The 14305-nt window shown below is 43.7% G+C and overlaps 1 protein-coding gene across 2 annotated transcripts in view; it reads left to right on the top strand.

Annotated features, from left to right (window-relative positions):
• ZDHHC14 (zinc finger DHHC-type palmitoyltransferase 14) overlaps window positions 1-14305 on the top strand; it is a 271525-nt gene that overhangs the window by 155775 nt on the left and 101445 nt on the right. For both annotated transcript variants that reach the window (XM_068551373.1, XM_068551372.1), the window contains exon 2: window positions 8114-8274. In XM_068551373.1, the coding sequence (XP_068407474.1) occupies window positions 8114-8274 (161 nt within the window). The remainder of the gene's footprint in view (window positions 1-8113; window positions 8275-14305) is intronic.

Below are 14305 nucleotides of genomic sequence, written 5' to 3'. Positions count from 1 at the left end.
AGGCTTCAGGCGAGACTGTGCTGTGTGCAGACATCCCTGCTGTAACCACATCTAGCCAGGAGGCCTGCGGGGAGAAAGCGGAGTCCTTAGCTACCGTCCTTTCCTGGGTAGGGAGAGCTTCACCAGCTTCCTTCCCTTCATAAGCCCGAAAGCTACTGCTCTCGATGAGAAAGTAGCCGTAGCCTGGTGAAAAGATGAACTGCGGAGCCTCTGATGACACCGTGAGTCATCTTCATGGTCCATACATGTCTACGTGGAGTTCTCCTCTCCCCGTCCTTTCTCTCTGGGTTTGAGCTTTCCCTTCCAGTGTCCTTTTGTTATATTCTTCCCCTTTGGTCCCCGTGTCCATTTATTTAAACTCCCTCCTTCTACATTGGTAGATTCATCACTCCGTGCGATTGCTAAGAAGGGGCTTTTCAAGCACTGGGCGCTGCTGTGGGGTGTCTGGCGGGGGTGGCACTCTATGAAATCGTCCGGTTTTCCCATTCTACGGTTGTGAGTGGATGTTATTTCCGAGTCCACTTTTTTCTCTATTTGTCTCCAAGTAATGTGCTTATCTTTGGCCTGTAGTGGTACATTTATTTCTAAATATGTGATTAAGGAACAAATCATAAAAGTAATGGTGTTTATGTTCCTGCCTATAAATGAAAAATACATTTATTTTACAGTGACTCAGATGAAAAGGAAAAAGATCATTTTTATTACTACTCTCACAGTACTACTCTGTTATTATTTCAGACGTGTGAGTCATTGGCTCAGATTATTTCATTTTATGATCATTTGCCTTAACTATTTATTATTGAAATGCATTGCAATCAAGACTCTGACGTTTAAAATAATAGCTGAACTTTGTGATTTCTGAAATATAGAAACCTCCTTCGTTGGAGTGTGGCATCGATAAAGCAAGGCCACGCCCCCTCAGTATCAACTTTAATTGCGTACCTCATTTCTATGTCTAAAGAATAGTTATTCTCATGTTTATGCTTTCATATGTACAGGACAGAACAAAAATGTCAAACATAGGTCATGTTATAGTCAGAGGTCGTGAGCTACAATTAATGGGATATTTTTTTCTATGCATATCCATTTGCAGGCAAAATATCAAAAGATGACTCAAATTGTTTTGCTATGGGAAAAGATTCTCTACTTTTGTTGTTGTTGTTATGTAGTATTATTACCATTACATGTTAGCTATGTCTTTCTCCTCACCTTCCTACATTTCAAAGGGTCAGTCGTGGCCTGTGGGCAGGTAGATTACACATCTGTTATCAATGGCAAAAGATTCTCTACTTTTGTTGTTGTTGTTATGTAATATTATTACCATTACATGTTTGCTATGTCTTTCTCCTCACCTTCCTACATTTCAAAGGGTCAGTCGTGGCCTGTGGGCAGGTATATTATACATCTGTTATCAATGGCAAAAGATTCTCTACTTTTTGTTCTAAAGGCCACTTGGTCTTAATGTCTCTGCTACACCTTCTTAATGTTGTTTTGGTTTGGTTTGGTTTTCAAGTCAAGTTAATCTTCTCCCAAAGAATGTCCTGTAGAGAAAAAGAGAGACTTAGCTACCCAATAATGAAATCCAGATTTCCTATCTGAAATGTTTAAGATACTAATTTAGCCCCAGGACTTTCATCCAGGGAATCAGCTCTACTGAGAGTTAATTCTAACCTGCGAGCCAGTTTCTAAATAGAAATACAGAATTAATGAGAGTGCTGATTCTGGAATGTCAGTATCTGTTTGATGGTAAAATAATTTTGTCATAATTAATGACATAATACACTAATTGCATAGTCTCAGATAATATAGCACCCAGAAAATGGTTCCACCCTTCATGTATAAACATCAAAATACAAATAATTATTTTTCCTAAAGTTTTGAGAAGATTGCTATTAGAACTGAAAAAATTCCCTTTAATCTTTTGGCAATGCTACATTTTCTAATTATTACCCGGAAGGACCTTTCTTTACCTCTAATGTACAGTGAGTTGACAGTCTGTAGTAGGTATTGAATCAGCATATCTAAAGGCAAACACCTCACTGATGTATATGATAGGAAGGGGATTACTGTACAGGCTTTTCATCACGATAGCATTTGTTGCATCTGGTGCTAAATTAGCTCATTTCTTTTATGATATGAAAATGCGTGCTTTCAGATTCTTTTTTTTCCTCCTGTCCCTTTCCCATTGAGCTTTATGAAGACTAAGGTGCTGGTAGCCTATGATCCACACGGCCCTGGCTTGTGTATAGGTCACAGTTCTTCAGACTGAAAGAGGACTTCATTTGGTGTTTATGTCTTTGGCAGCTTCATCATCATCTTCTATCAAATCCAGGCCCTCGGGGGAAGGAGTCTTCCTCATCACAGATGGCACTCAGGATTGGAGAGCCCATCCGCAGTTGCTCAGAAATGTGAAGGAGCCGTTTTCAAGTTGTCTGAGCTCGGGCTAAGCATTTTCTTTGCCCCTTGCAGCGCTTCAGCTATTACGTCGTGCCAGTTGCTGGGGGTTGGCTGAGATTTTCCCATCAGTCTCGCCTCCTTACGGAGGTCTCGTGATCGCCATCGTGGGCCGCGACTGCTTATTGCCTTGTCTTTACCAGCAGGACTGCAGATGCTCTTGGCTTTTTCTGAGCAGCAGTTTGAAGGTGTCTGTGCAGCACTGATCTTAATTGTTTGCTTGGGGGTCTGAATTCTGCTGCTTTTATAGAGAGCGATGTTCAAGACTTCAATGAGCAACTCAACATTGTCCTTTGAAATACAGAGGCTGGTAGGACGGGTGACTGTCACAGAGCACCTAGTATTGCGCAAAGTTGTACCAACACACGTTGCTTCATCTGCTACAACTTTAGACTGTGTTGCACACATTCAACTCAGTGTGTGCAACCCCACCTTTTCTCAGTGGCGGAAGCATCCTGAACAGGGCAGATCCTTAGCACCTGTTTGAAGACCTAGCAGGCTTAGAAGTTAGAGAAGCAAGTTCTAGACACAGGGTACATTGTCGATGTTGAGAATATGGCTGATTTGACTTTCCTGCTCTTTTCTGTGTTACTGTAAAATTCAGTGAATAGGTCTCATTCATTCAATTACTCAACAAGTACTTGTCAAATACCTACCCTGTGTGAGACATTGTGCCCAGCGCTGTGCAGGACACACGCTGACCAGGGCCCAGTTTCACCCTCCAGGACTTGCAGTCCAGTGAGGTTCATGAGGCATGTCCACAAACAGCCACAAGTACCATCGAGAGAAGCAAACAAAAATATTACGGAGGTTTAGGAAAAGAAGCCAGCACTTTAGCTCGGGGGTGAGCCAAGAAAATCTTTTCACCAAGTCCTTACGCGAACTTGAAAGTTGGGGCAGCTTTAACAAGCTGAGTTAGGGGTGAGGGTGTTCCAGACACCAGGGCTGGGTGGCAGGCACCTTTCTGGGAAGGCCAGGGGTCAGGGTTGCTGTCCCCGTATGTGTGAAAAGGGGCTGGAGCAGGAGATGAGAAGGGGAGACTGGAGACTAGGCACCATGGGGTATGGACGCCAGAGGAGCTTGAACTTGATTTGGCAGGAGAAGGGGGGTCATCGCAGGCTTTGGAACAGAGATGTGTCGGTGTGTTTGGGGTAACCTGAAGTGGGGCAGGCAGAGGGCTGAGATGGCTGTTCTGCTGTCCCCCAGGCGAGAAGCAGAGAGCCGAGGAATTCAGGGCAGTACTCCTGAGGTTCATGGGAGGCGGGGAATGGGACCACAGTGCGGTGGAAGGATGGGCCTTAGGGCGGGAGGAAGGCTGTCTCCTCTCTACCCAAGAAGAGGGAGAGAGGAGATGGGTACCCCCGGGCAGCGCCCTTAGGCTTCCAGGGGGCTTCTGAAGGACTCAAACTCCAGAGGGACAGGTTTAAACATCTGGTAGACCCAGAGAACACAAAGCCACCTTGTAACAGAGCTTCCAAATCAGCGCCTTCCAAATTTTGGCCGGGGCTTCCAAATCCCGGCCCCCTTCCTACCCCCATGTCCTTTCTTCTCCAGCCACAGAGGGGCCAGAAACGGCACTTGGCCAGCTGGGGAGGGGGAGGAGGTTTAACACAAAACCAAGTTAGAAGTTTCCACTGGTAATTGGGATTGTTACACTTTGAAATAGTTAATGAGACTGTCTGCCACTTAAAGTGACTGAAGGACTTCCTGTTACTTTCATCTCATGACCAGAAAAGTCAGGATCCATCTGAGTTTTTCACAGGGTGGTAGGCATTTACCCATCAACTAGATTCTTCGTCTTCCTCCTTTCCCGGACTAGGACTGAATAAATTAATTGACACTCAAGTGCAAACAACTTAAATCACAGGGTCTTGTCTCCTCCATGAGAATGTGCCAGGGGACAGAAAAGTTAAAGACGTTGATCTCTAATTCTGAATATCAGATATTGGCAAGGGCAGCAGACATCCTTGGCGGGAGGTGGGGAGAGGTGGGTGGAGGCGGTGGGAGTCCTCCAGAGCCATCAGCCTGGAGCAGTGGGTAGCTCTACATACGGTGCACTTGGGACAACAAGAAACCGTTTAGGACATGGCTTACTCATTAACGACATCTTGCTGTGAGCAGGCAGACTCTGAGGTCAACCAAGTTACATTTCAGAACCAAAAGGGAAAAACAAATACACCGTAACCTAAGATCTACTAAATCAGCTCCACAGCAGGGTTCCAACAGCACTGAAGTATCCATCTTTGGAGAAGCCAAATGGAGCTAAATAAATTCCACCCCTAAGCACCCGAGGTGGATCACATCCTACTGGCTGGTCTGTCCAGGTAATATTGTCCAGCTGTGACCTGGGTGCAGCTGCTTAACAACTGTTCCAGTCGTTTCTTATTCAAACTCATTAATAATGAGAAAGAGGAAAAAGTTGGCCTGTTGTATTCTCCGCCTTTGTTCAACCAGGCATTCTTCTGTTGAATTCTGAATTTAAGTTCTGGAAAAATTCTCCTCTACACTATTGATCATTTTCCTAACCATTTTGTTAAAAAAAAAAAAAAAAAAGAGGTCCACCTAGAGTAGATTCTTTTGGACTAAAAAAAATTTTAAGGTTAATCTATATAAATTGAAATTTATTAGTATCAGGGTCAATTTTGTGCCTTTCATATGGACTGTGTTTATTTCTGATTGTGGCACATTGTCAAGGCTTAATACAATTTCAGGTTGCTTTTTATATGACAATAAGAGCAACAAAGATAATGTCATATTTTATGACACAGATACTTTTTAATGTTCTTTAGAGTTTGAGTTCCTTGATATTAGCTTGATTGATATCACAGTCAGAGATTTAATCAATAGACTTTGCAGCAACTGATATTTATCTCCAGCTCTTCATAAAAGCTCCATGTCACAGTCCAAACATGCTCCATTTAACGTAATATACACGCCTTGAAAAGGTATCTATTTCTGTAGCCCCTGGCACTGCACTGTACCCTGGAGCTGGGATGCAGCCATGTGAACATTTCAGGGCAGTATTAAATGGGATTTTGATTGTCACTTTATACTGAATCTTTAAAGGGAAGATGGTCAATTCCTGACAAGACTTTTATTCTCTACGTGTGTCAAGTTGAAATGCAAGTTCTGTGTTAGGCTGTAGGGCTGGCCCACCTGTCTGACTCTGTATTTACTTCCCAATAAAAGAAGGGCTCCCAAAGGCAAAACAAAAACAAAAACAGGAGGCACCCCAAGCGGCACCATCTTTTAAATGTTTTCTTTCTCATTTTCAGAACTAGTGGATCTCTATTGCAGGAAAGTGTTTCATTTGAAGCTTTTCAGTACCTAAAATTATAAAATCAAAATTTTAAGAAAAACTGGAAACCCACTAAAGAGTTTTAATTATGTTAGTGTTTGTCTGAAAGCACTCTAGGAAAAGCAGTGACTCTTTTTTATGCAACAAAATCCGTTGGATTAAAAAAGTCCTTTCCATAATTAAAGTGAATGCTTTCACAAAGGGTATTTCTTCAGCTTAGACACTCTTGTATTCCTTTTTTCCACAGCAATCTCTGTATATCTTCTTGTCCTCTTTGCCAAATTCACTTTCCTACGACAATCTCTGAGGATGTTCAAAAAGGCTCTAAGTGCCTGGGAGTTTGGGCGGGGACATTTATTTATTTATTTTTTAATATTTATTTTTGGCTGTGTTGGGTCTTCGTTTCTGTGCAAGGGCTTTCTCTTGTTGCGGCAAGCAGGGACCACTCTTCATCGCGGTGCACGGGCCTCTCACTATCGTGGCCTCTCTTGTTGCGGAGCACCGGCTCCAGACGCGCAGGCTCAGTAGTTGTGGCTCACGGGCCCAGCTGCTCCGTGGCACGTGGGATCTTCCCAGACCAGGGCTCGAACCCGTGTCCCCTGCATTAGCGGGCAGATTCTCAACCACTGCGCCACCAGGGAAGCCCCTGGGCGGGGACATTGATGCAGGACAGACAATAGTTTTTTATGGTTTCCCATGAATCCTGTGAAGAGAAGTCACAACAGGCAATCCAGCCCAAGTGTGATCTGATACTTTCTGTCGTTCATTCTGTTCTGTTTTTGCAGGGGAGCTGGTGTGGGAAAGATGAAACAGAAGTCAGAAATGTCACATATTTTGTGTCTCTAAATCAGGCGATTCTCTTGGAGACCGCAGTCCACTTGTCTGGTGGGAAATCTTACCTAGTCATGTTTGGGGTTGCTCTTCCATCTTCTTAAAGTGGCTGGAAAGTCTCTGGTTTCTGCAGCGCAGGGGATTCAGGACAGGCCCTTGGTCTTGAGTTCCCAGTAACCACTCCACGTAGACCTGTCTGAGTCACCAGCTGCTCGAAAACTAGATGCTTTAACTTGCCTGATGTTGGTCTCAGCAAAGGGGACCATGGCCTGTGGTCCCCGAGGCCTGGATGCTTGCCAGCATCCCCTTGCCATCCCATCAGAGACCTTGCCACCTCCCTGCAACTACTGCACAGGAGTGGGGTGCTGTCCCCAGCACCCCAGGAATGAGCGCCCTGGCTCACCTCTTGAGCAAAGCTTTCCAACCCTTTCTTCTCCAGCTCCCTCTCTTCGTGTGGTCTTGAGTATCTGGAAGAGTATCCCCTGGTGAGGCAGACCATCTAGGAGGTGATTTCCACTCTGGATGTTACAATTCCATGATTCTGTGTGGTGTTCCTCGATGCCCATGAGGTTACTGAATGTGGTGACAATACACTGACCAGAGTCATTGCAGGGCCATCCTTCACTCAGCTCCAGGCACCGAGCTAATTTTCACTCTGCCTCTCACCACCTCTGCAGAGTCAAGGGGCAATGACAGTGGACCAGGGTGGTGCTTAAAGCTGCCCTGGTTCCTGGATCCCTGGAGCCAGCTGGTATAGATGTCAGTCTGTCCCAAGGGCATCTCTCCCTGACTCATCACAGCCCCTGCTGCGTGTCAGTTCATTCACTGCAGGACAGTGAAGGGGTTTCATAGAATCGAGATGCGCCGTGTTCATCCGTTGGTAGCTCGAATGCCTTCTGGAAGAGCATGAGACTATTATATTCCAGCTGCCTAAATCCTTTTAATCCTCTTCGGAAACGGCCTGCAAGTACGTTTCCATAGCTCATTAACCTCTTTTGGATAGATTAGCTCCAAAATATTGAAAAAATGATTTCTTGCCTTTTGAGGGTGGCTTGTGGTTCTCTGCGTCCTGTGCCCTGAGTTGTCTGACCCAGGGAGGAAAGGCCGGGTCTGATGAAGACAGATCCAAGCTGGTGTCGTCCTATGTTATGCAATTCCAGGGATGGGTGGAGAATCACATAAATCATGTGCTGTGTTTACAGTACAAAGTGTGCAAGCTCTGTGCATCTTACATTGATTGTGCAAGCAGGATTATTTTAATTTTTCTGCCAATGTCTTTCCTGAGTAGCATGGTGGGAGCAGAGGATTATTGTAGCTGGGAAGGGGGGGTTAAATTGTCCACAAGAGAGAACTGCAGACCTCCCCAAATGTAAATGCTTAAAACATAGATGAATTTTTAACGGAAATCAATTTTGCTTCTCCAAAAAAGCCGTTCGTTTCTTGGAAAATACAGAGTGATTACTGTTGATTACTGACATTGTATTTCCTTTCTTTCTCCCCTCCCCTCCTGCCTTCCCAACCTGCTGGCAGCTGTCCGTATCTAGCAGTGAAAATCACCCCTGCCATCCCCGTGGTCGGTGGCATTCTGTTCTTCTTTGTGATGGGGACCCTACTACGCACCAGCTTCAGCGACCCTGGCGTCCTTCCGCGAGCCACACCCGATGAAGCTGCCGACCTGGAAAGGCAAATAGGTAACCCTGAAGGTCCGCCCTTAGCCTCTGGTCACTGCCCACCTGTGCTCAGCCCCAGTGCGGGAGGACAGACGAGGAGCCCGTGCAGGAGGGGCTGGGCGCTGGACAGTGCCAAGTCCCCGGGGAGGAGTCCCGAAGTTTTCACTCACTTGGTCTGAGGATGACCTGAGTAGGAGGTGGGTTGGAAAGTGGTCGGAGGTAAGGCTGAGGGACCGGCGCACTGGAGGCAAGCTGGCGGTGCCGTCAGGCAGGCCACTGCCACCGAGCTCTTTGAAACCCGAGCGTCCGAGTCCGCTCTGAGAAGGAGCCTCTGTTGTGAAAGCTGTAGTTCCTGGTGGCTGCTCTTAATTCCCTTTTATTATCATCATAGCTGAGCTCTGGTTTCCATGGTATAAACCTGGAAACGTTACATCTTAGACTGCTGTCCTATTTATCCAGCCTAGGATCCAGCATTTCCTTTATTAAGGCATAACAAAGATGTATATTTCTGATATATATTGAGATGAATGGCTTTATTTTTCCTTAGATATTGGAAATCCTAGGATTAAAAATTTACAGCAATCCATTTTAAAGATATTAAAACCAATCCTAATCCCTCATACAAAGAACCCTTCAAGTCCTTTTTTTAATTAAAAAGAGAGCTTCCTCTTAAAAGTTTGCCTTTGTGAATGTGTAGCTTTGCTGTGGTACAGTGATAATTTGACAAGCGTGGCAGGGGGCTGTGATGACTCAGTGTGAACATAAAGTTTAGGCATGAAAAATCATTTGACAGAAATAGTTCTCTCCCAGTGGGCTTCCCTTCACAGCCCACTCAGATGAAAGACCCCCACTTTCCGCAGTATAAAGAGGTACAAGTGTGGGTCTTGATAGGCACCATCTGCTCTGGTCCACCTCCCCAAGTGCTGAAGCACAGCCGTGTCCTTCTCTGAGCATCTGCTTCCATCCTTCATCCCTGTCACCTGGGAGGGGAGCAGTAAAGGAGTCGATAATGGGAGTGTATGTGAGTTGTCTGCTGGGCTGCAGCCTCCTTGTGTCCTGAGGTAGGGAAGTGGGGAGACAGTCTCTTTCTCTGACACCACATATTGAGATTTGAACACAGGGTATTATTTCATAATCTAAAGCCTACATTTATAGCTTGTTAATAATCTGTAAAGGCCATCCATGACGGTCATTGAATTTGATCACATCCCAGCAAGTTTGTGAGGAAGACTTTATTATTACACCCATTTTACGAATAAGAAAACGAAGCCCCAAAGTGGTTAAATGGGAGAAAGTGGCAGAGCCAGAGCCTTCAACCCAGGTCTCCTGGGTCTCATCCGTTGTTCTTTAGGGATGTTCTTGTTCTTGAGGGCCCAGTTTCATTCAAGGAATAGAACGGGGCCTATAGAAACTGCGTAGTCTATGCCCATGTCAAATTGACACAAGCTCGAAACTCCTACTCAAGCAGTGTGCAGACAGCCCAGCTCCCCTCACTGGCCGTTAAGCGTTTTCCTGCTGTGATCCTATTTTCCCTCCCACCTCCCTGTTACTGCTAGAAGCATCTGCAGAATCAGCCAGATCAGGAACTGGGGGGTCTTTTGCGTTCCTTACAAAGTGGATAATAAAGAGTGCCATTGGGATTCTCTATTACGAATGCACATTCTAAGAGGCACAGAGTTTCCATTATTAACATTGAGGAAGTTGAATGATTCACTGAAGTGCAATTTTTTTGTTGTTTTGTTTAGTTTTTCGTTTTTTTTCTTAAAGTTGATAACCTCAGAGCAGTATTTTTCAACATAAGCAATTTTTAAAAACCAGCTCTGCCCCTATGTCTCCGCCCCCCAGAGACACAGATTCTGTGAGAGAACTAGATGGGGTAAAGGATAAAACCCAATTTTGTTTCCTGTGAAGGAGAGAAAAGGGGCTGTAGAGACAGGGCTTTGGCATGGCAGAAATTAGTAGCCTGGCACATCCTTCCCTGAAAGACAATGATAAGCCTAGACAGAATAGTCAGAAACAATCATTTCATGACTCTGGAATCTGAGGAGTGGTTGTTCATGAAAATCTGACGAACTTTGGGTAAGAACAGTGGGAGTCTGTGACATTCTGTCCTGGGGCTGCTCGAATCGCCAACCTGCGTTCAGAGGGGAGGAAGTTCTACCTGGACAGGACAAGCCCTGAAAACCAGCAGCATCCCTGTCTGAGGGGCTGACTTGATTTGGAGTGGAGCATGGAAAACACCAGAAACTGAAACTTTCACCTTAAGAAACTGGAAAAAGAAGAGCAAACTAAACTCAAAGCAAGTAGGAGTAAGGAATATTAAAGATGACAGTGGAAATCAATGAAATAGAATACGGAAAAACAACAGAGAATATCAGTGAGCCCAAAAGTTAGTCCTTAGAGAAGATCAACAAAATTGACAAACCTGTAACTATACTCCCCTGACCCTCCACTCCAAAAAAAAAGACAGAGAAAAAGAGAGAAGATGTGAATTTTACCAAAATCAGGAATGAATGCAAGGGCATCACCATCAACTCTACAGAAATTTAAAGGATCTTAACTTTATGCTACAAATTAGACAACTTAGATAAATGAACAAATTCTTAGAAAGCCATAATTACCAAAAAAAAAAAAAAACGACTCAGGAAGAAATAAAAAATCTGAAAAAACACATAGCAAGTAAAGAAACGGGTTGTCCATATTAGAAAGATGAATTTGAACCCTTACCTCACACCATACACAAATTTTAAATGGATCATAGACCTACATATAAGAGCTAAAATGATAAAACTTCTGAAGGAAACATAGAGAAAATTTTCATGACCTTGTGTTAGGCAGAGTTCTTAGATATGATACCAAAAACATGATCTGTAAAAGAAAAAGATGACAAATTGAATTTCACCAAATTAAGAACTTTTGTACTTCAAAAGATACCATTTAAGAAAATGAAAAGACAAACCACAGACTGGGAGAAAATATTCACAAATCGAATATCTGATAAAATATTTCATACTTATATCTAGAACATATTAAGATCTCTTACAAGTCAATAATAAGACAAACAACCCAATTAAAAGATGGGTAAAGAATTGAACATTTTCTCAAAGAATATATATGAATGGCTAATAAGCACATGAAAAGATGCTCAACATCATTAGTTATTAGGGAAATGCAAATCAAAACCATAGTGCAGTACCACTTGACACCCACTAAAATGGCTCCAACCAGAAAGACTGACAGTGTTGATGAGGATGTGGAGAACTTGGAACCCTCATGCATTACAGGTGGGAATGTAAAATGGTGCAGCCACTTTGGAAAACACTTCCTCAAAAGTCCTCAAGAAGTTAAAGTTACCATATGACCCAGCAATTCTATGCCTACGTATATATCCAAGAGAAATGAAAATACATGTGCTTGTATGTGCATTATACCTAATAACCAAAAACTGGAAACAGCCCAAATGTCCATCGGTGGGTGAACTGATGTACAATACGTGGTCAATCCACACAATGGAATACTATTAAGCAGTAAAATGGAGCAAAGTGTTGACACAGGTTGAAAGAAGCCAAATCAGAAGACTAAATATTGTGTGGTTCCATTTATATGAAATGTCCAGAAAGGGCAAAATTTCAGAAAAGAGAGCAGATCAGGGATTGCCCAGGCTGGGGATAAGACTGAGGGCTGACCACACGTGGATGTGAGAGAACTTGTTGGAGGGGTGAAAATGGTGTAAAATGGATTGTGATGATGGTTGCATAATCTAATAAATTTGCTAAAATCATTGTATTGTGCACTTACAATGGATAACTGTTACGTAATGTAATTTATACCACAACAGAGCTGTCAAAAATAAAAAGGAGGAAGAGAGGAAAGGAGAGAGGAGGAGGATGGAGGAGAAGGAAGCAGGCTCTCCTGTCCTCTGGCTGTGGGACTTCAGGCTAGTTGTCCACTTTCTAAACCTCATCCCACCATGTTCTTAACTTCAACATGGGAATAAGGACCCAGAGCCTGTGAGGTTCTCGTCAGGATTAGCTCAGTAAATCGTAGAAATTTTTAAGAAACATTCTCCTCTTTTCCCATTTGGTTCTCTCTTCACCTTCGATAAACACAGATTCTCATAAAAAGCGACCCGATTTGTGATGGAAATAAACAGCAGAGCTGGTCTAATGCTTTATAAGGAGTTCTCCCGTATATCACTTGGCTGTGGAAAATAAGATGATCTTTCAATGAAATCTTAGCACGTTTATTTTGTGCTCTCTAAAGAAGGAAAAATGAAAAATGAGATTTGGAAACTTTTTATTATTAGAGCTATTGATTCCAATTATACATTGTATTTCTCTGCGTATAGAAACCCAGAATAGCCACTTGAAACCAGCCATCTGAGGAGCTGATTGAAGATTTGCCAAGCATCTGACCAGCTACCCCGTCTTCAGATTTCTGGAGAGAAGTGGGTGGAATAGAGGAGGCTGTGTGTCTCAGAGTCTGTTCCAAGTCTCTGGAAACGCCTTACACTTCTTTCTTCTGAAAGAGCCTTCCCAATAACTCATGTTGCAGCTAAAAAGACAGCCAAGAATGCCAACAGGGGTCCAGGGAGGTCCTGCTGGGGTCATTGGAGTCCTGCTTGGAAACTTTTTAGTTTTGGAAACTCAGTTCTTTAAGTTCACTCAGGGACGATCAGATACTAAGCAACTGATTTGGGCTTAGAAAAAATGACGATACCACATTCACGGGCTCCAAGCATTTCATTTCAGTTAGGGATAGACCTTTCCAGGGATCAAAATAGGGGAAAGAGGCGGGTCTCCCTCCTTCCTTCTGTTCCGTGTGCATCTCTTCTCATCCTGAGGTTGCCAAGACAGGGACGGCAACAGTGAGCTGAAATATGCTCTCCGCCTGTCGGGCTCCAAAAGCAAGGCTAGTTATTTAGGAAACTCTCTCCCCGTGTCACGGTAACCCCGACCCCAAATAAGTGACCTAATGGCTACCTGGTGAGGATGGAATCAGATTAAAGGAAGCCAGGTGGCCTTTAAAAAATTCACCTGTGCCATGGCAGAATCTGAAGAATTATTGTCTCCACTCTGAACCTTTTATTGGCCAGCTAGAGTACCACTCTGCTGGACAGTGCCCATGTGTGCGCCTCCCTTCCCTCTGCTCTGACCCCCTCTCCTCTCCCTCCTCTTCCTCTCCTCCCCCTTCTCCCCCCACTTCTCTCCTCTCCTCCCTCCTCTCCCTCCTCCTTTCTTCTCCTTTCTCTCTCTCTCCCACACTCTTTTGGTCAAATTCTCATCATCCAAGAATTTTCCTTGCAGTACACAGAACCAGTCACCATTTCTAACCCTGGAGTTTATCTTTCATTGCCTCCTAAAGCCGTCCTTGGGCTGGGTATCCTCTAGAGGAGCCGTCTAGGAAGCAGGCAGTCAGCTTCCTGCCTCCACGGAGGCACTGGCCTTGTCATTAGCTCAGGTCTACACTGTCCCAGAGAGTGCAATTCCTGCAAGGGCTCTGTGGAGACAGGATGTGTTCACCACCCATCTGACTTGTTAGTTTTCTTCCCAAAGACATCTTAATTCTATGTTTAAGAGTAGAAACATTTTCACTGGAATTTTAATAACACTGATGGAGTTTTGTTGAAGAAAATACTTTCTGAGGAGAACATTCTTAAGCGAATTTAAGACCTTAATTTTCTCTATTGTAAAGCTACACTATTTCCAATTTTTTCTCATTGCCATTTTTATTGTACCAAAATTATTTTTATTGGAGTGATTTCTATTCTGTGTAAAATTTATAACTAAGATATTTTGTTGATTTTTTTTAATATTATGAAAGCTGCCATTATGAATTTTCTTTTTTTTTTCCAATTTTTTTCAATTTTTTTTTTTTTGGTTGCATCCCACAGCATGTGGGATCTTAGTTCCCTGACCAGGGATTGAACCCGCTCCCCCTGCGCTGGAAGTGCAGTGTCTTAACCACTGGACTGCCAAGGAAGTCCCAGATTTTCTTATAGAACTGTTATTTCTACTACAGCAAATTTTCCTGGTGATTTAATTTTTTACCG

This window comes from Eschrichtius robustus, chromosome 9 (genome assembly GCF_028021215.1).
Source record: "Eschrichtius robustus isolate mEscRob2 chromosome 9, mEscRob2.pri, whole genome shotgun sequence".
Taxonomy (NCBI): Eukaryota; Metazoa; Chordata; class Mammalia; order Artiodactyla; family Eschrichtiidae; genus Eschrichtius; species Eschrichtius robustus.
This window is presented reverse-complemented; position numbering and strand designations above follow the sequence as displayed.